At 36.8% G+C, this 19,653-nt stretch overlaps 1 protein-coding gene across 4 annotated transcripts in view; it reads left to right on the top strand.

Moving 5' to 3' along the window:
- Nucleotides 1–2,338: 2,338 nt before the first annotated feature.
- The window catches only part of LOC127985868 (cell adhesion molecule 1), a 296,550-nt gene continuing 279,235 nt past the window's right edge, over nucleotides 2,339–19,653 (top strand). For 3 of the 4 annotated variants that reach the window (XM_052588075.1, XM_052588074.1, XM_052588072.1), the window contains exon 1: nucleotides 2,361–2,495. In XM_052588075.1, the coding sequence (XP_052444035.1) occupies nucleotides 2,405–2,495 (91 nt within the window). In that variant the 5' untranslated portion in view covers nucleotides 2,361–2,404. Of the gene's footprint in view, nucleotides 2,496–19,653 lie in introns of all 4 variants that reach the window. The other variant, XM_052588073.1, reaches the window with a different exon arrangement.

Here is a 19,653-nt window from a genome sequence, read left to right as displayed (position 1 = left end):
GGTTGCTGGCCCCTTCCTGGCCACCCCTATGAAAACATACTGGCTCCGCCACTGCCTCCATTATTCCTATTCTTTCCGATGATAAAGCACTTAAACATGACTAACTCATAATTATGACTTCAGAAGGCAGCATAAAACAACATTTAAAAAAAATCTTAAAACAAGAAACCTCTCCACAATCTTTGTCTAACTAAAGCAGAGAGCACTTCATGCTTATTATAAAATATTCCTTAGAAGTGGAAAACTCCAAGTCAAGAGGAAGCACTTCATTGCTTGCTTCTACTTTTGGCCTTTCTAAATGTATCTCATTTTCTAGTACCATCAGTCACTACGGCCTAAGAATAATTCCTGCCACAATTCTTGTAAAAATGGACCTTGGAAGTCATGTTCAGCCAAGTATTAGGGTGTATCATCAAAATCTGAATCTTGTATAAACATTTCTTTAATTCCTGTTCATCTCCAGAAAATCAAAGCACTTGCCCCGTGAGCCTTCCAAGTGAATTAGCATAATGAGCCACCAAGGGTAGAGCTACCTGGATTACCTTATCAATTTGCAACCCTGGCTCCAACTGTGAGTCAATTTGAGAAAGCACCCAATTAACTTATATTAAAAAGTCAACATAATTATGTTGATGAGAAGTCCCTTTCATATTGATGGGGGAGATATATCTGAACCAGACAGGAAGTTTTTCTCTGAATACTTATGAACTGATTACACCTAATAGCAGCGTGCTTCTGATAATCAATTCAAGGCTTCCTTTTTTTGTAATTCCTTACCATAGTGTATATATATATATATATATATATATATATATATATATATATATATATGTATACATACATACACACACACACACACACACACATATATATATATATATATATATATGTATACATACATATACACACACACATATATATATATATATAAAAAACAAACATGTGCAGTTTACACACACACACACACACACACACAAACACATGTAGTATACACACACATGAGCAGGCACATTTTAAATCAAATCAGGGAATTTGTACATTAGGCCTAAACATAATAATATTATTTTTAAGTTATACAGTTCTTTGTTTTTGTCCTTCTGTTGGAGTGTTAAAATGTTTACATTTGTATTTCTGTTGGAGTGCTTTAATAATTCTTTAAATGCATTCTTCTGTTGAAGTGTTTTAATTCAATAAGCTTTAGGTATTTATGAGCACAGTCAGTAGCACGATCCACAAGTAGGTCTATTTTTATGGTTATTTTTTTCAACTCTGAAGATTTTCTATTGCAAAAGATTATTTGTACAATGTCCTGCTGTAGGAAACTGTAAGCACAGACTACATAAAAATGTGTGCCCCACTTTAAACGATGCAGTGTCCCAATTTACCTGAAAGTGCCCAAATCAAAACAAGGGGTCCTTAACATTTTTTAATCTCTATATGTTTAAAACAATGTCCAGATTCTTAAAAAAATAAAATAAAATAAAATAAAAAATAAAATAAAAAACAGTGGGAGATCTAAGAGACTTTGAGGATTTATTTACAGCATAAATAGTGTTGGTAGAATAGATTTATCTATTTGTATTTAATACACAGTTTACCAAAATGTGTCCCACATTTGCTGACTTCACTCTACATCTAAATTATTATTATAAATTATTTTAAATTGTAATAATATGTCACAATATTACTGTATTTACTGTATTTTCCATCAAATAAATGCATTCTTGGTGAGCATAAGAGACTTATAAAAACACCTCATAGAGAGAGAGCTAGAGAGAGTGAGAGAGAGAGAGAGAGAGAGAGAGAGAGAGAGAGAGAGAGAGAGAGACGCTATGTGACGCCGCTAGAGGCACTCTTTTTCTCTAAAGACATTATATTGTTACAATTGGTAACCATAGTACAGTTTAAATATTTTTATAGTCTAGTTTGTAGAGCTACAGTGGTATCACAACTGCAGTATATTATTATAATTATTATGAAAGTATGAATATCCAACAGTGTATATATGCATGTAATGACTAATGATATTCATGTTATATGTATGGTAGGCTATTTAATGTAGCCTATGGTTTTATTACTATTAGTAACTGTACGCAGTAGTAACTGCACTATGGCATTCTGCTGAAAAACGATATGGTTACCATGGTACTTTTTGTGTGAAGGGGCAGGAGGGCCTCTTTCTTCTAATCAACAGGGTGTTATTCCAGAAACAAATACATTTGTCTTTTACATTACGATACAAAAACACGTCTATTCAATACATCAAGAGACAAGGTTCAGAGCTGTATTAAATGTGTTGACGTTCTTTTTGAATGGGTACCCTATTTGTTCCCGCCCTTTCCCAGCATCTCACGCGCAGCCCCCGTCGCTCTAGGTGAAGCTCAACTCACGCACGAGCTTCAGAATGAAGCAGGTGTCCAACATGGCGAACACGAGCAACGGATCTCTCGCTACTCTCCTCATTTTATTCACCATTTCGGCAGCTATCCATACAGGTAGGAATTGTGCTTTTGGATTAATCCTGCTTGTATGTTAAGGGAGAACTGGAAATGCCAGCGCGACGGACATTCGCTGCGTGAGGAGATTTGTTCACAGTGTGGCGTCTTGATTCAAAGTAATAGTTCAAAGTACCGAGGTGTAACAAAGTTAGATATGTGTAGTGTAAACTGAAACGTTTGAACGAAATGCGGATTTTTCTTATCGGTTCTGTTAACTTTGACGCGATAAAGTCTGCAGATGTTTTCCAGTTGCTTTAGCTGCGGGTCTCTCGTGCGGGAGAAGCGGGATGTTTCTCTCCTTACACAAAACTAACATTGTTTTACCAGCACATTAGTTACGCTAATGGTGTAACCCAGATATACTGGAGAGCTTTTATCACGACATTAGGAGGCTTTTGGAGAGCGGGAAATACACTGACCTTTAGTGAACGCACAGCATCACCGTTCTGAAATAACAGCTTCTGTTTGGATTGATTAATGTAATGGATTTCGATCTCAGTTGATGCTTCTTTCAGTCAGATTGCTCCTATGTGTGGTCCTCGAATCCCATTTTATTAATTGCAGTCATTTTGAGCAGTTACGAGTTTGCAAGTCATTGAAATGGATATTGTGGAAACAACATAGAGCAGTTACAAATGCATCACGGACAGCGAACACCATGGGGCTGCATGCAGCTCTCATACAGAGTTCCTAAAAGTTTAGGAATAACGTTACGCATTAACGTTTTTGTTTCATATAACAGTGTTTTTGCTTTAAAGAGACAGTTCACTTAAAACCAGAATAGTCGTCATTTACTGTTCCTCATGATGTTTCAAATCTGTCTGTGTTTTGTGGAACACAAAAGGAGAATGAATAGGTCTCAAATTCACTTCTAGTCTATGGAAAAAGATGCAACGAAAGTGAATGGTGACCGAGGCTGTCAGTCCCTAACATATGTGTCCTACGGTAGAAAGAACGTCATACGGATTTTGGGTTTCCGTATGTAACAACATGAGTGTGAATAAATGACAGAAATGCCATTTTGCGATGAACTACATCCCTTTAAGCGAGAGCAGCGCATATGTGTGACCGCTCGCTCTAAACTGGCAGCATCCGTGCTGTTTCTCTGTACTGTTTCTCTCTGGTCTTACTTCTGGATAGGCTTGTTTAAAAACAGCCATTGCTTAAATATTAAACTTTAGCGGCTGTGGTAGCAGTTTTGTTTAAAATAATAATAAATACAAACACTTCATGTTTTGAAAAACAAGAATCCCTCATCTCTGCTGAGGGAATGTTTTGATGCGTGCACTGCCAAGATTTCCTGTTATTTAACGAACCGACTAACGCTTTATTTATCCGCTCTTATGTTGTATCTCCACTTTTAATCTTTCTGGACAACAGCAGTCGAAGTGTTCAAACTGAGTCAACAAGTGCAGGTCTTTTCAGTTGGAAACATATTAAATGTCTGGGTCGACGGTCGTGCTGCATCTGCTCGGATGCTGCATGCAAGCATCGCTTCGTTGTTTAGTTTTTGTCGCGTTGCGTCGAGTGTAAAGTGGGGGTTCTACGTTTGCCGCGTTGCGTCGCTCGTTTGCGGTGTAGATGGTGTGTGTGGCTTTATCTTATCCGGACAACGATGCTGGGAAAATAAGGCGTGGAGTCACAGTGAAACAAAGGTTCTTTTACTTTTGGAGGAGGCAGAGTCAGTGATTGGAAGCGTATCCTGTCAAAACAAAGGACTCTGCTTGGAAATGCGTTCGTTTTGATGCTCAGTGCCAGCAATAGTGTTCAGAGATACAGCGTGAAAAACCGGTTTTCTTATCTAAGTTTCCAGATTTCCCCTTAAGATAATTTTGCGCAACTGTCATTAAATAACTATAGTTATCTTAGCGTCATATCATCATGTCACATTAATATCTATTATTAGATGTATCTTTTCAGTGGAACCAGTATAATGTGATGAGTAATGGAGTTATTTATTTATAAACCACAAACCTTTTGTGGTTTATTATACCCATTACTTGAACAAATGTGTAGGTGTCAGTCAGTTTTTTTTTAACACAGGGAGATCTAAACCATCAGCAGCATGCATGCATTCATTAAATGGTTAATGCCTGGCTGAATGTATACCAGTTTTATTGTTTTTGCATGAATGTTGCAAAGTGTGACTCTGGACCAAAAAAAAATCACAATTATTATTTATTATTAAAAGGGACAATTATTATTATTATTATTATTATTATTATTATTATTATTATTATTATTATTATTATTATTATTATTGGACTGAGCTACAAATATTTGAATATCTGGAATCTGAGGGTGCAAAAAAAAAATATATATATAAATAAAATATAAATATTTGGAAAAGTGCCTTTAAAATTGTCCAAATGAAGTTCTTGGCAATGCATATTACTAATGCATTACTAATCAAAAATGAAGTTTTAATATATTTACACTAGTAAATTTACAAAATATCTTCATGGAACATGATCTTTACTTAATATCTCAATGATTTTTGGCATAAATGAAAAATCAATAATTTTATAATATTTAATTTTAATTTAACTTTTTAATTTTATATAATAATTTTAAATAATTTTAATGTATGTCCTGGGTCACAAATGATAACAGTGGAATATTAACCCTTTAAATAAAATTAATTTAAAAACTAATTTTATTCATTAAAAGGGACTGAACTAGATGTTTTAAACTAGAATTCTAAACCACTGCAAGAGAAAACATGCATTAGTCTGATTGCACTTTTAACTTATATTAACTCTTATGTCTTCAGCACATGGCAACTTGCCCCAGTGATTCCTATACCAGCTATCAACTGCGCTTCCAAGCTTTTGCTCTTACTACTCCCTCTGACTCTAATGCTTAATGTCTCTTCTGTGTCTGTTGTTTTGAGGGTTTAAGCATTGTTTAATTGTGCTCTGTCTGGTGTTTCAACACAATGTCTTTAAATGCAAAGCATTGAAGCTTATGCTTAATAGCCCTTCTTTGACAAAAGCCTCATATTTCAGGGAATCCCTCAGTTTCCATTAGCAGCGATAATGCTTTAAAATCAGATAAACTTTTAGTACACAGCATATAGCATGTGTAATTTGTTTAGGGCCTGCAGCAAATAAGTTTAAATGAAAATAGAGAAAAGGCAAGCAGTAGCTTAACCAGGTTGCTGTTATTAGACATTTCTTCCCCTTTGAAGTGTGTATTATTTGTTTTGCTCCACTTGGCTGTCAGACTAATACCTTACAGAGTGAAAATGAAAATGGCTGGGGGAGAAGCTAATCCACATAAGAATATTTTGAGGATTACGGCTGGAGTCTGCCATGCCCGCCTCACTATTGATTGGCTGCTTTGCTCTGTAAAAATGACAGCGCAAGGAGAGACTAGAGCTCTCTTAATTCTTTCAGTTTGAGCTGTATCTAGAGAGATTACTGGTGTTATTGGTTATGTTTTTCGTTATATATGTCTGTGAGTGGAGGACACAAGGAGATTCATATGGTATCATTGTATTTCTATTAGAAATCATTTGGCTCAATTGCTTTATTGCATGGCTCACGTATTTGGCGACTGCAATTGAAATACTGTACATGTCATGATTAGAAAAGCGGCAGCAATTGACATTGGGGTAGGTAGTTGGATGTTTTGGATTGTAGGAAATTCCATTAGCAAAGGTCAGGTTATTTGCCTTGGTCTAAACGCCACTATGACACAGACGCAAAGATAGTGGTTGATGAGTCAAGAGAGTCTGAGAGCAATACAAAACTCAACCACTAGATGATCAATGAATTCATTGACTTTAACAAAAGCTCCTATTCATACCCATTGTGAACATGGACTAAAGTATGTGTTTATTTTAGTAAGTAAAGGCAGTTGTGTCTCGATTAAAATTCTGTAATGACATTCCCCTGGTTCAACACAATAGAAGCCCCGAAGGCAAAATAGATGCTGACCAGCATATGAGTTGTTTGAGCATAATTTCTTCTAAATTGCTCTTTGTTTGGATGAAACGTCCAACAAGAACGCTTTATTCTACCGGAGCCAAGCTGGGATGCTTGTTTGCTGAGTAAGAGAATCCCCAAGAATCATTGTCATGCAATCAGTCGTTCCATGTACCACCCAAGAGATGATTATCAAACAAAATGTGCTTTAAAAAGTGGTGCAGGCCTTGAATTGCATTTTAGTAGTTTGCAGACTTCTAGTTAAAGTTTGGTAACACTTTATTTTAAGGTGTGTTTTTACACGTTACATGTACATACTAATATTATTAATTGTAACAATTAATTAATATTATAACAAATTGATTATGCATAATTACATGCAAGTAACCTTAATTTACCTTAATCCCTATTCCCAACAATAAGCAAATAGTAAGTACATAGTTAATAGAGATTACGCAGTACTTAAATGTATAATTACACTGTAACAAGGACACCTTAAAAGTACTTAAATGTATAATTACACTGTAACAAGGACACCTTAAAAGTACTTAAATGTATAATTACACTGTAACAAGGACACCTTAAAATAAAGTGAAGAGTTCATTTGCAAAAACAGGTTTTTAACAATTTAAAAAATGTTTTTTTTTCATCGTGCATTACAATTAATCTTAATCAAGCTGGAGTTGGGTTATTTTGATTAAGTAAAAAAAAAAAAAAGAATACAGATAACTAACACAATAAAACACAATTAAAACATGATAACATAGAAACATAATTTTTGAAAATGAAAAAAACAACAACAAATTGAAACCATTTTTAACGTTCATTGTAACTGTGAGCTTGGTTTGCAGACAGCTGATGAACCGGAGGATCAAATTGTGAAACGCAGCGCCACCGCAGCCTCCCACTTCCCAGACTGTGCTGGAGAGCTGCTGATGATGGAGCAGTTTACCATACCATCATATTGAAGCTCACGCTGAGCAAGTTCTCATTAAATAGAGATTACCAGCAACCATTAGCATTACCATTAAAAACAATTCACCCACTCAGAAGTCTTACGTATAAGGTTAATCACTGCTATTTTCTCAAAATATATCTCCTTCCCATCAAGAGAGAGGCGATATGTATGTTATCATAAAGCAAGGTCCCTTGGAAAGCACAACCATTTATCTTCTGGCTGTATAAATAAGGATTTAGTGCTGTCTGATCATCAACAACGAGTTTTTTCTTTAGCAGTACACAGAAAGATAAAAGCGCACTCTTTGGTTCAGAAATCACTACAAAGTCAAATGCTTAGAGGTTGGTCTGTTCATAGTTCGGAAATCTCAAGACACTGGATTACATATTTGGTCCATACAGCGGGAATTGAACTTGTTGAATCCATTGAAGATGTTAAATGGCTTGGAAGTTGTTGGCTCTTCTTTTTGGATAACAATTTGTTCTTTGATAGTTCTCTTTGTTCACAGCTTGTATTGTTCAGAGCTTTTGTGGCTTAGAGCCGCAGCATGCAGACAAAAAGATAAATGTGCTCGCAATCTTTTGGAGTTTCAGTCCATTCATTACAGCCAATGCACAAGCACACGGCGGGCCTATTTTTTGCGCTTGTCATTTTATTGTGTTCTGACATTGAATCATTGGGTACATTACAATTTGTATCTCAGTCGCTCCTGTTTCATCTCGTCATTTAAGATTGCCTTGGCTTTATATCAACAATGCGCACGACTGACACTCATCATCCCGTCCCCTTCACACTACCTTGGGCTTTATTAAAATTATTTTATCAGGTCACATTTGAAGGGCAAATGTGAAAGGGTTTTACATGTTTGTTTTATGATAAAAAGATGTAGCTATTTGTACTGGCTCCTCTGACCTACTATGTCAAAGGATTCTTTTTTCCTAATAAAACAAAATAGGTCAGGCTGTAATCTCTCAGTGTCTGGTGAAATGCAGTAGGGTGGGCCGGCTGGGTTGATCTGCGATGTTCATCTAACAACACGGCAAGAATTCCTCAGTGCTCTGCAAGTGTAATGTCTTAGGTCAACATTAGATTAAAAATAGTGTTTTTATTTGCTAACTCATTTCAGGAATCGTAGTTTTCATGTCAATATCAAAGGCAGGTTAGAATTACATTTAACTGTTATTATAGATCTGTATTCCCTTGCAATGTTTTAGGAGGATTGATTGTTTGTTTGTGCCAAAAAAACATGTAGCCTAAACCTTAAGTCAAGTCAAGCGGTGAAAACAAAAATACAGTGTCAAACAGTTGGCAGTTCCTTGCTTTGAAACTACAAACTGTTTACTGTCTATGTATTTAACAGATTGTACTGCAAGAAAATGCTTTTCAAGCTAAGATTCTTTCTTGTTTCTAGCCAAAATAATGTTATATCAAACAGAAAAAAAACATATTTTGCTTACCCCACTGACAGATTATTTTGCTTGTTTAAAGCAAAAACTCACTTAATTTTGACTTTTTTTTTCTGAAAACAAGACAATAATTTTAACTTGTCTAGAAAATCCTTCTTGATTTAAGAATTTTTAGATATTTTGGCTGGAAACAAGACAAAACAGTCTTAGCTTGAAAAGGTTTTCTCCAGTACAATCTGTTTAATATATAGACAGTAAACGGAAACTATTTACAGTTAGGAGCTTTGTACAAATGAGCTAGACAGATGGGTGTGGGATGTGGCATTAGTCTTAAGTAGATACTATAGTGCACTAAAGATTTACATTGTGCAAATATAAACCACTTATGAAAATGCTGTATAAACAAAATGAAGCAGTTGAAGGTTTTCAGTGTACTGCAAATTGCATGGGAAATAAATTAGGTATGCATACTTATTTCCTATTTATGTATATGTCAGTCTGTAGACATATGAAAAAAAACATTTGGGTATATCGAAATGTTATTGGGAATACATGGGTATCGAAAAAAATGGTTACTGTTATGCATCAAAACAGCGATATAAAATAACATTTTCGTCTTTATTATAGAATAGCAGTTGCTGAGCCCCAAATGCCTGTAATCATGTGTTTTTATGCACTCCCTGAACAGATACTCAGTAATCCGGTCACTCAGAGCACAGTGACGGACTCGCAATAGTGTTTGGGAATAATCTGCTTTCAGTCATTTTTGTCATCCACTGATGTGCCCATCAGATTTGTCCATCAGCAAAGACATGTTATTGTGCTCTTTACATATAAAGAAGATATTCCAGGCCTAGGGAGATTTTTTTATTTCAGCATAGAATTCCCAGGATGTCCTTTTAGAGCAGGAATGTACTGTCTATGCAGTATTATAATTATCACTGAGCTTCTTATTATGAAGTTTCTTTATGTGTGCTCTGTGCCTACTTTAGAATCAAGTGTCACCTTTAATGCGTGAATGTCTCTGGCTACAGCTCTGTTTGTTTTGTTTGGTTATTATGAAGGTAGTTATCTAGAAAAGTCCTGTTTGTTTCACTGCAGTGTTTGAGCACTGAATCAGTGCGCGGGACGGACCTGCAAATTGGAATATAGAAGTGTTTTACAAGCTGCGCTTGGTCATTTTGCACTCTGCCAAAGACCGACTATGTTTATCCTCTTCTGTAGTTTGTTATAAAAGTGGTTTGGATGAAATTAAGTTTCTTTTTTCTGTTAAGAGAAAAGAAGATATTTGAAGAATGTCGGTAAACAAAAAGTTAACTGTAGCCATCGACTTTTATAGTATTTTTTTTTCATACTGTAGAAATCAACGGCTACTGTCATTGCAGTTAGCAGCAATCTTCAAAGTATATTCTTTTGTGTTCAGCAGAAGAAAGAAACTCATGCAGGTATGGAACAACTTGAGGGTGAGTAAATGATGACATAATTGTAATTTTTGGGTAAATTATTTCTTTAACATTTAGACTGCTTAAAAAACATGTGACACTGAAGACTGGAGTAATGGCTACTAAAAAAACAATCTTTCAGGAACAGAATTCAGGAAGATATTATGTTTTAAAATATTACTATAAAAATATTAAAAGCAGACATTTTAAATTGCAATAATATTTTAAATTTTTACTGTCTTCACTGTATTTTTATATACACAAAAAATAAATACAGTCTTAGTGATACATTGAAAAATACATTTAAAAGACATTCTTATCAACCACAAATTTCTAAAGGATCTCTTCACAGCCTAAAATATCTCTCTATTTTGTGCAACTTTAAAGCACTACATTAACTAGACTTTCAAATTAAGTATCATTAATGTTACTTTACATTAATGAAAATTTGTGTGTAATCATATGTTTTGCTAGGATGTCTAATCCATTAATTTTTGGATCCTTAAATACTTGATGCGATTTAGTTGTAAGTGTGATGAAATAAAAGATGTTAGCTTGCTTTAGGGTCTTAAAGTCTCTTGCAACAGGCTAGCAACCCTTTTCTTGTGTGCTTATGCTATGTAGACAAAATCATCTCAATCTGGATTTGATAATCCTGTTATCTGAGGGTTCTTCTTTTGTTCCCCTACTGTGCTGACAACAGACATATTTGGGTTCCAGACAAGAGCTCAGTTAAAGAAGCCATCTGTCTCTTTTTTCTTTTTTTTTCCCCTTCAGGTCAGAGTGTCACCCAGCAAAACAGAAGGCACAGATAGTATAGCCAGCAACCTTTTCTGGATCGAGAACAGTGGAAATTGTTATAGTATTAAAAAATCATGGTTCAGGACATATAGAAGCATACTAAATTTGTGTCAGATGAACATAAAGCAGATACAGGTGGAGGGGAAAAAGATGAAATGAAAGTTTGAAGAGACGATGAAGTATTTGGCTTCATTTCCATAGTTATTCCATAGCAGTTGGGATTGTTGTCCAAGGAGCAAGTTGTAAATGATGACGAAAATATGATCTCCATACAAATGCCATATTTTAATTCTCCGGGTGTCGTTTCACAGCTTGAAAATGATAGAATCTTATACTTACATAAACATATATATATAACAGATGTTGAATGATGAAGATATATGATGTGTTGTGCTCGTTATTATGTTACGCAAATTGTGGCTGTTAAGTGTTTGACCTTGTGTATGTTGTCGAGTCCCCGAGCCCTTTTCACAACAGTGTTTTTCTTGGATCATCTAGTACCTTCTCTTCAACCACAACCATCTGCCAAATACAGAGCCTGTGCGCATTGAAAATGATTGCAAATCCTTGAGATTCATTGCACATTTCTTTGAAATTTGTTTAAAAAAAGCTCGCTCAGTTTGCAGTTTTTTCTTCATGCTGATTTTCATGGAAGACTAAAGATATTTATGCAGTTAAACACACTTTTCCACCATGAACCGACTGCTGTTTCAAATTTTTGTGTGGATTTTTGTAGATATAAATGTAATTTCGATTGTACTGTGTTATTTGACACATGTACCATTTATGTGCATTCAAGGCTCATCGGATCTGGCCTAATATTGGTGGTCTAATGATTATCAGCCTTTAGTGGCAGCGCGAAAGTCACGCAGCCACAAGTTCATGATACATGTCTATTTCAGTCTCAAAATAGGGCCCCTGCTGTAATATCAGTCACACTAATAGATAATTCATGCTTCGATACCCTCGCCTGCACAACCGCAATCCCGAGAGAGCAGGCACCTTACCTCGCTCATTCCTTTGAAGTTTGCTCTATCAGACTTCCAGGCCTGTGCTACAATCAGGACCCCATGGAAACACAGAGATTATGGTGCAGCTCGGCTTGTCTTTTGAGAATAATCAGCTGAACCTGTGGGGAGGGAGGCCTGTAATTTTCTCCTAAACACTGCCAATCACAAAAAAGGCAGTGTGGTCCCCAATTCTCTGTAAGCTTGATGCATGCATGCATATACAGGTAGGGATTGAGGTCTTCATGGTATTTAAGGCTAAATTGTATTCATAAATGTGCCTGTTGTTGTTTTTCTTTCATCCCTTCCTCTGTCTAGTCTGCACTTCAATTAGGATTCACTATATCAGTGCCATGTTGTTTGGTGGCATGCACCCGCATCATTCTGTTCCAATTTGGATCTAATTGGTCTAATTAAATCTAATGACTTTCTTTATAATTCCACAGCCCTATTTAAGGACCATGATAAAGTGCTAAGAGCGGGGCGTGCATGTAGTCACTAATGGGAAGCGATAGTAGACTGGCTGTGGTGTAGGTGGATACTTTGTACTATCCTGACTCTGTTTGAGTTTTGTTACGCACACACAATTTTTTCGTGCTGTATAATGTAAGTTCTGCATCATCTCTTGTTCCAGCAGTCCAAATAAATGTGCTTTTGTCTTGTGCCAGCCCATAAACCCTTGTAGAGAGCCTATTTAGGTCCTGCAATATTATCATTTCCAGCAAAAAAGGAGTTTATAGATCATTAAAATCACCCACTTAGTGTACTTTTTGTTAATTGCTAAATAATGCACCCACTTATTTATGAGTTCTCAGCAGATGGCAAGAGGGAAGAACAAGTGTCTAGAAAGTTGGAAATGAACCTCCATAGATCATTTGAAGTTTTATTACAGATTTGTGAGTTTTTCTGTGTAATGAGTGGATTATATGTAGGGTTAAGGACCGAACTTATTAAAAAACAGTTCATTTATTTTTTAAACAGAAATTAGGCCTAGTCAAAAGCAACCAGTATTCATGATTTTCAGGTTCATAAACAGTTCTTGAACATTTGCATTATTAAGAAAGAAATGCTCTAAAATATTGTCGATATCTCCTGTACCCCTCTAAAATCACAGCACAAGAAGTATACTTTTAAGCTTGCAGTCTGAATGAAAAGTAATCAGACCATTAAGACTTTCATCATGTCCACCTCAAAATGAACTGAGAAAAATTACTGCATTGTGTACTTTCAAACTGAAAATTCTGTCATTTACATTTCCAAACCTGTATGATTTATTTCTGAAATGTTCTTCAAAATCAGGAAATCCCAAAACTTGCAATTAGCCAAAGATTCTTTTACCCCACTGTAAAAAAGTCAGATTAGCCAAATAATTGCGCCGGCTACCCACTAGTCGATTTTGAAAATGCATAGCGAGTCATTTATTTAAGTTCAAGACAAAATAATCTGTCTGATCTTTCTCTTTGAAATACAGAGGCCTGCTAATAATGTTGAAAACCTGAAGCATTTAAATGGCTGAAAACCACACATCTGCCTAATAGACACATTTAAACTCCCATTGTAACCTGTTTACTCATTCTCAAAGCATAGTTTTTTTGGTTTTTCTCATCAGAATCAAAAGCCTGATCAGGGTTTAGTATAAAACAGAATATAATGGGGCTCATTGTGCTGTTAAATTCGAGCAGCTCAAACTTCTGGATTATTCTCCAAACACTCAGAGGTATTGTCTTATAAAAAAATAGTGAGTTCAGTTGTTTAGCAGCCGCTAATTAATTTCAAACTTTATCAAACAGCGGACAGTGTACATATTCATTAACGTGGCCTTGGCATCTCACAATGCCTGCCACAAAAACCCTCATGAAGAACCTATTACCAAATATCACAATCCTGTTCTTTCAGAGAAATAATTACCTTCCTGCTTGCAATCAGAGAGAGGCATAGTATAATACATTCCAAATGTATTCACAGCAAACCAGAGTTGCGACAAACAATTTTCAAGGGATACACACTACTTTTAAAACTAGATTTAGTTTTAGTGACACTTTTTTTATGTTGAACAACTGAAACTCACATGAGATGACCAATAAGAAGGACATGGCTCCATACAAATGCAGTGAAATTACCATAAATTTCCAGCTGGGGATCAAAAAAGAGTTAAGTCTCAGCTTATAGGTTGCCTCAACAGAGCCAAAACACACTCCACATTTAGCCCTTAGGTTAGCTGTAAGAGGCTGGGTTGTTGATTGTGGATAGATTTCCTGCCCAGTTTAGCTTTTTCACAGTCCAGCATAAAGTGCCCTCAAAGCATTTGGGGGCTCGGAAACGTTTCAAGAGATTAAAGGGTGTACAGCCTTAAGAACCAAATCAATGCGTTCTCCTTGCCTAGATATTGATCGCATATTGATTCACTGGGAACAGGAAGTGAGGTGATGAAAACAATGCTTTGATTAAAAAAAATATACTTGACATACTGTATGAAATGAAGTAACCTCACAAGGTTGGAATCCCCTTTTAAACGCATCCCCCTGACAGTTTGCTTTTCATCTCATCAAATATTCCTGTTGTTGTTATTGTAGATATTTCGACTCGTGTCACATGAAAAGCAAGTTGCGTCATCACTGATAAAGCATTACAGACAGGCCATTTTGTCCCGAAAAGCTGCTCATTAAATAAGGGTTGTGGACAATTAAAGGCTTTGTTACTCTGTTGTTCGCAGCTCTGATTTTCAGACATGGATGGAAATAATGAGACGCACCGGTGACCGCGGTCTCCCTCTGTCTTGCTTTCAACTAAACAATTCCTTTTTGCTGAAGAGGGCACGTATGCGGGCATGCTGAATACCAAGTGGTTGATATTTACCAATGAACATGACATACAACACTGGCCCACTTTGTCATTAGCCCCCTGTCATTCCCAGTGAGTCTGGGCAGGTGCTAATCAGCATGCTAATTGTAATATTGTGTCGTTGGAGATGAAAGCCAGGCGCTGTGGCTGAGGAGCCAGGGGCCGGATTCAGAGACCCGCTGGATCGAGTGCATCGCGACGTCTGGCATTCTCACTCATTACCGTGATTATGGTTTCCAGGTTTCGGCATTTAACGAGACACTTACAGCGATTCTGCGGCTGAACACCGCCAACGAATCCTTCTGGGGGCCCGGCTCTCCCGTCTGGCGCACCCAACATCCACACTGGGAGGGTGAGGGATTGGCGTAGGCTTTATTTCTGCTTTAACCCCCTCTTATCTGCGCACGGGGAGCTCTGCTCTGATCCGCCCTGTCGGAGAACAAGATGTCGAGCTTGGAATGTTTTCCTAGCCTTATCTGTGGTATAGGAAGAGCCGTTTCAGTGGAAAATGAGCTTAGCGAAGATATAAGCCTCACAGTAATTTACTTATGCTGTCCTAGTGTTTTTCTTTACACTCTCCTTTTTTGTCGCCATCAGATAAAAGCTACGGTATGTCATTGAAAGCAAAAAATGTGTAATCTGCCATCTCGTATATACCCAACGGTTAAATTTGAATGTGTGGAAAAGAAGGCTGCTTATATTTTCAAGCTGGCTCTCAGCATGGTCAGAGGATTGTCGTTGTACCCTATCGCTCTGCTCCTGAAGCATTTGACATTTCTTTAAGTGTTTGTCACAACTTCAGAATGTCATCCTTGATGTGCTTATCATGTGCTTAAATGTTTGGCACAGCTTCATAATGTCATACATCCTCAGATGGTAAAAGTATGGCCTACTAATGCTTTTACAGAACATAGTCACTACAGGCATTTACATGTGCAATTCCCAGATAGCACACAGATGGTGTGATGATGTGAAAGAGGAAAATCTTGATGACAAAATGATGAAGTCATAAATGGCGATATTCCACCTATTGTATAATGTACGTGTGCTATCTTTCTTGGTTTTATGCTTATAATTTGTTGGCGAGTTGAGACAGTTTGCCCTATCTTAAGAACTAATATTGACTTCTCCCTGAGTCTGAATATGTTCCTTCTACAAAAGCCATGCATGTGATTATCTCTCGAGTCCTTAAGTCATGATTATGAGCACAAGAAGAGGCACCACAGCGTTCGAGGTCATTCGCCAGCAGAGGTTAAGAGTTTGGTTTGATTGAGTTTGATAGGCCTGAGAGTTCTCATTCAGGTTCCAGAGTCGTCCTCCACCTCCACTGGCCACTAATCCACCGGGTCTTGCGGTCTGTCTTTATTCATCGTCTTCTTTATGTTCGGCTAACTCATTTCAGCCCATTCAGACAGCCCATTGTGGCCTGCTTTGCTCTTGCATTTCATTTGCTGGTCTTTTGTGTGGTCTCCTTCTGAATAAGAAGGAAGCATTGAGTTGAGTCTTTGTCTTAAAGCTGCATCACTTCACTCCACTGATTTACTTCAGCTCTATGGAGGTTATAAGCAACAGAGACTTTCAAATTAAGTTAGTCCTATCAGATGAGCGATGCAAATGACTCAAATTAAAGGCACTCATGTGCTAAGAAAAGGGTTGCAGCATTTAATTTAATTTTGTTTATTTATTCATTTCCAACCACACAAGTATGGAGATGCAGAAATGATCTTGCCACTTAAGAAGTGTCATGTATTGATAATCAAAATGAAAGCAATCAGATTCATTTTGCAGGGGTTTTCTCTCAGTGTCTTCAGTCTAAAATGCTCCGGCTGTACAAACTAAGCAACCAAAAATGCTGGAACCAGAAAACAGCCATTTACTAATCAAACTTTGGACAAGGGTAATTCTTTGAAATCAGCCCATTAATTTGCATAATAAAGGTAGTATAATTATGACTTCTACTAAGCAAGCCCAAAAACGTAATTAGAGCTTTAGACTTCATTACTACAGCGCAGTTGTTTTTTTGGAAGCGGTTCCTTTAGGATCTGCTGCTTTGGGATGGAAATGGGACTGAAATTGCTTGCAGAAAAAAAAAAAAAATCATCCCTTCTGCATGCTTCCCACTGGTCCAGGGAGGTACAATGGAATGACTGATCTTCAAATCTGCAAAGCGCCAAGCATCAACTTCCAGGGTTTCAGTTTGGTCATTGGACTGTAGCACACAATCTGCCTGCAGGTTTAATTTGCAAGAAATCTATAATTCAGGCATGTATTGCTGACACAAAATGTCCATGCTCGGACGATGAAGGGGTGCATTAACAAGCCAAAATTAGCTTCCCTTCAGTGTAGCTATTTTCCCCTACCTTTCTTCTTCGTTTTTCTTTTCTAAACTACAACCAATTAAATATTGCTTGGTATACTGTAGCTGAAACTAAAGGAATATTCTGAGTTCAGTGCAAGTTATGCTCAGTTGTGGCTTATTGCATTTTTGGGCTTCCTTAGCAGAGGTCAAAATTTCACTACCTTTATTATTGCAAATTAATGGACTAATTTCATAGAAAGAATAACATTACCCAAAGTATGATTATTAAAAGGACTAAGCTTTAATTTAAATTAGTTTCACCCAGAAATTATTATCAAATAATTGCAAAGAAATGACAAGTAACACATTGAAAGTTTAAATTGAAAATAATATTTTGTTTTTGTAAAATGTACACCAATAATTTGTTTACATATAATTTTAAAGTTCACTGTTCATGTCAGCACTACAATTTCATCAAGACCATCACCAAAGCCGAGGCCTTCAGAAGCAAACTGAGAAAATTGGTCATCCTCCTCTTGCAGCAGTACTCGGTTTTTCAAGCCTGACCACAGTAGGCTGCCATTGGCATCAGTACTTGAAGAGAATAGGGAGGAGGGAAGGCAGCTTCTGCCTGAATTAGCGATACTCCACATTCGCCCCAGAGAGCTCTGAAGTCACGGATGTGCAAAGATAGGATTACCGCCAAAGATATTCAAGCCAATCCTCGAACACCCACAATTATGGGCCGAGAGGCACAGCCATATAGGCTCACAGAACAGCAGCACTTGATTTACTTTCTTGTGAGCTTATACTGAACGCAAATCAGTGGTGTTATGCAACACCAGCTGTTGCCTCCCTTCAGTAACTGCTGCGTCAGAGGGAGATCGCCTTGTCGCTCTTAAAGGAAGCCACAATTCTGCTTTTAATCCTTCCGGCCCTGTAAGCCATCACTGACTGCATGCACACACCTATCAACTGTGCACAATCTGGACAAAATACATAAGAGGCCCAATGCTCTCAGTTGGTAATTTACAAATGAAAGACAAATTAATGATACTGGCATAATAATAAAAAAAGGCACTTGTAGTAAATAGGGCCAGTCTGTAAATATTGTTTCAGTAGTACACAAGACAAACATAAAATACTATACTTTAATGTGGGGCAAAAAATTTGGTTACTAACCCTTTGCAAAATGGCAAATTTACAGCAAAATGTCTGTAACATGATTAAGAAATTGGCCATATTCTTGCCTGCATTTCCGAGTTAGAAAATTCGTTTCAAAGTATTTTTTTCAGTGTTTCAAATAATATGCAAATTAGATTGCATACTATATATTAGGGGGTGGAACAATATTTAGATATGGCGATATATTGTTGTCCTTCTCCATGTGACACCGTAATCGATATCTGCCGCTAAATATCAGTATTTTAATTTCTACAATAAGGTCTCTATACAGGTTGCTCTATATAGATTTCCCTGCTCCCATCATCTAAAAATGCCTGGAAATTGCGGCTGTGCCATTTCTACCTTTTTTCCAAAGCACTCTGGGCAACCGTGAACCGCATTCTCTATGAAGATGGGGAAGCACAAGGAACCGAAAGATAAACAAATATTTTCAGCCACTATATTAGCTCTACTGCTATATGTTTATGGAGATGAATATGCACCTGTGGCATGGATGACAAAACAAAACCTTGTCAGAGCTGTAACGTGGTGCAGTAGTTTGCAGTGTGTGCTTGCTAAATGTCTACATTTGAAATAACGAACCTGAGCGCAAAAAAGAGGCAGTGAACGGCTATTTTTCACTGCATTTCATGTGTGCGGGGCTCCGTTTTTATAATGAGAGGAGAGGAAAGGTTGAGAAGTTTTGAAATGTACCAGAGATATATGTAAGCTTTTAATCCAAGTACAAGAATACAATTATTAATTTACTTAGCATGTTGAATTTTATTTACAGAACTTTTGTGCTGTTTTCTAACAGTTTGGACTTGAAAAAAGAGAGAATACATTTTCTTAGTTAGAAAGATATTGTGATGTATCATCTTATAGTTGTCTAGCATATATATAGATTATTGTAGAATCGCTGTATCATTATACTATTGTCATCATAAGGCATGTATCGTGATTCATATCATATCGTGAGGTACCTTGCGATTCCCACCCCTACTATATATTGATATTAAAATGTCACCTTTAATAATGCACTACTTTTGCACTACCTTAATAATTTAAAGTTCCTTTTTAGAGTAAGTATCAGTTCTTAAATGTGGAATCCACTGAGTTTTGTCCTTTAGAAAGCTGTCCAAAGCTTTCAGAAGCTGAATTGAAACACACCTTCTGTGACCCTCAGCATGATTCTGTGTGGGCGCACGCTTCCCTTAAATACCTCACGTCAGAATCCACTTTCTAGACCTTGAGATACAGTCAACATTTACAAGCTTGTTATCCTGGCTTTGTTTGCCTATGTGAATC

The sequence above is a fragment of the Carassius gibelio genome, chromosome B21 (genome assembly GCF_023724105.1).
Source record: "Carassius gibelio isolate Cgi1373 ecotype wild population from Czech Republic chromosome B21, carGib1.2-hapl.c, whole genome shotgun sequence".
NCBI classification, from domain to species: domain Eukaryota; kingdom Metazoa; phylum Chordata; class Actinopteri; order Cypriniformes; family Cyprinidae; genus Carassius; species Carassius gibelio.
The sequence above is the reverse complement of the archived record's forward strand: the minus strand, read 5'-3'. Positions and strand labels throughout refer to the sequence as shown.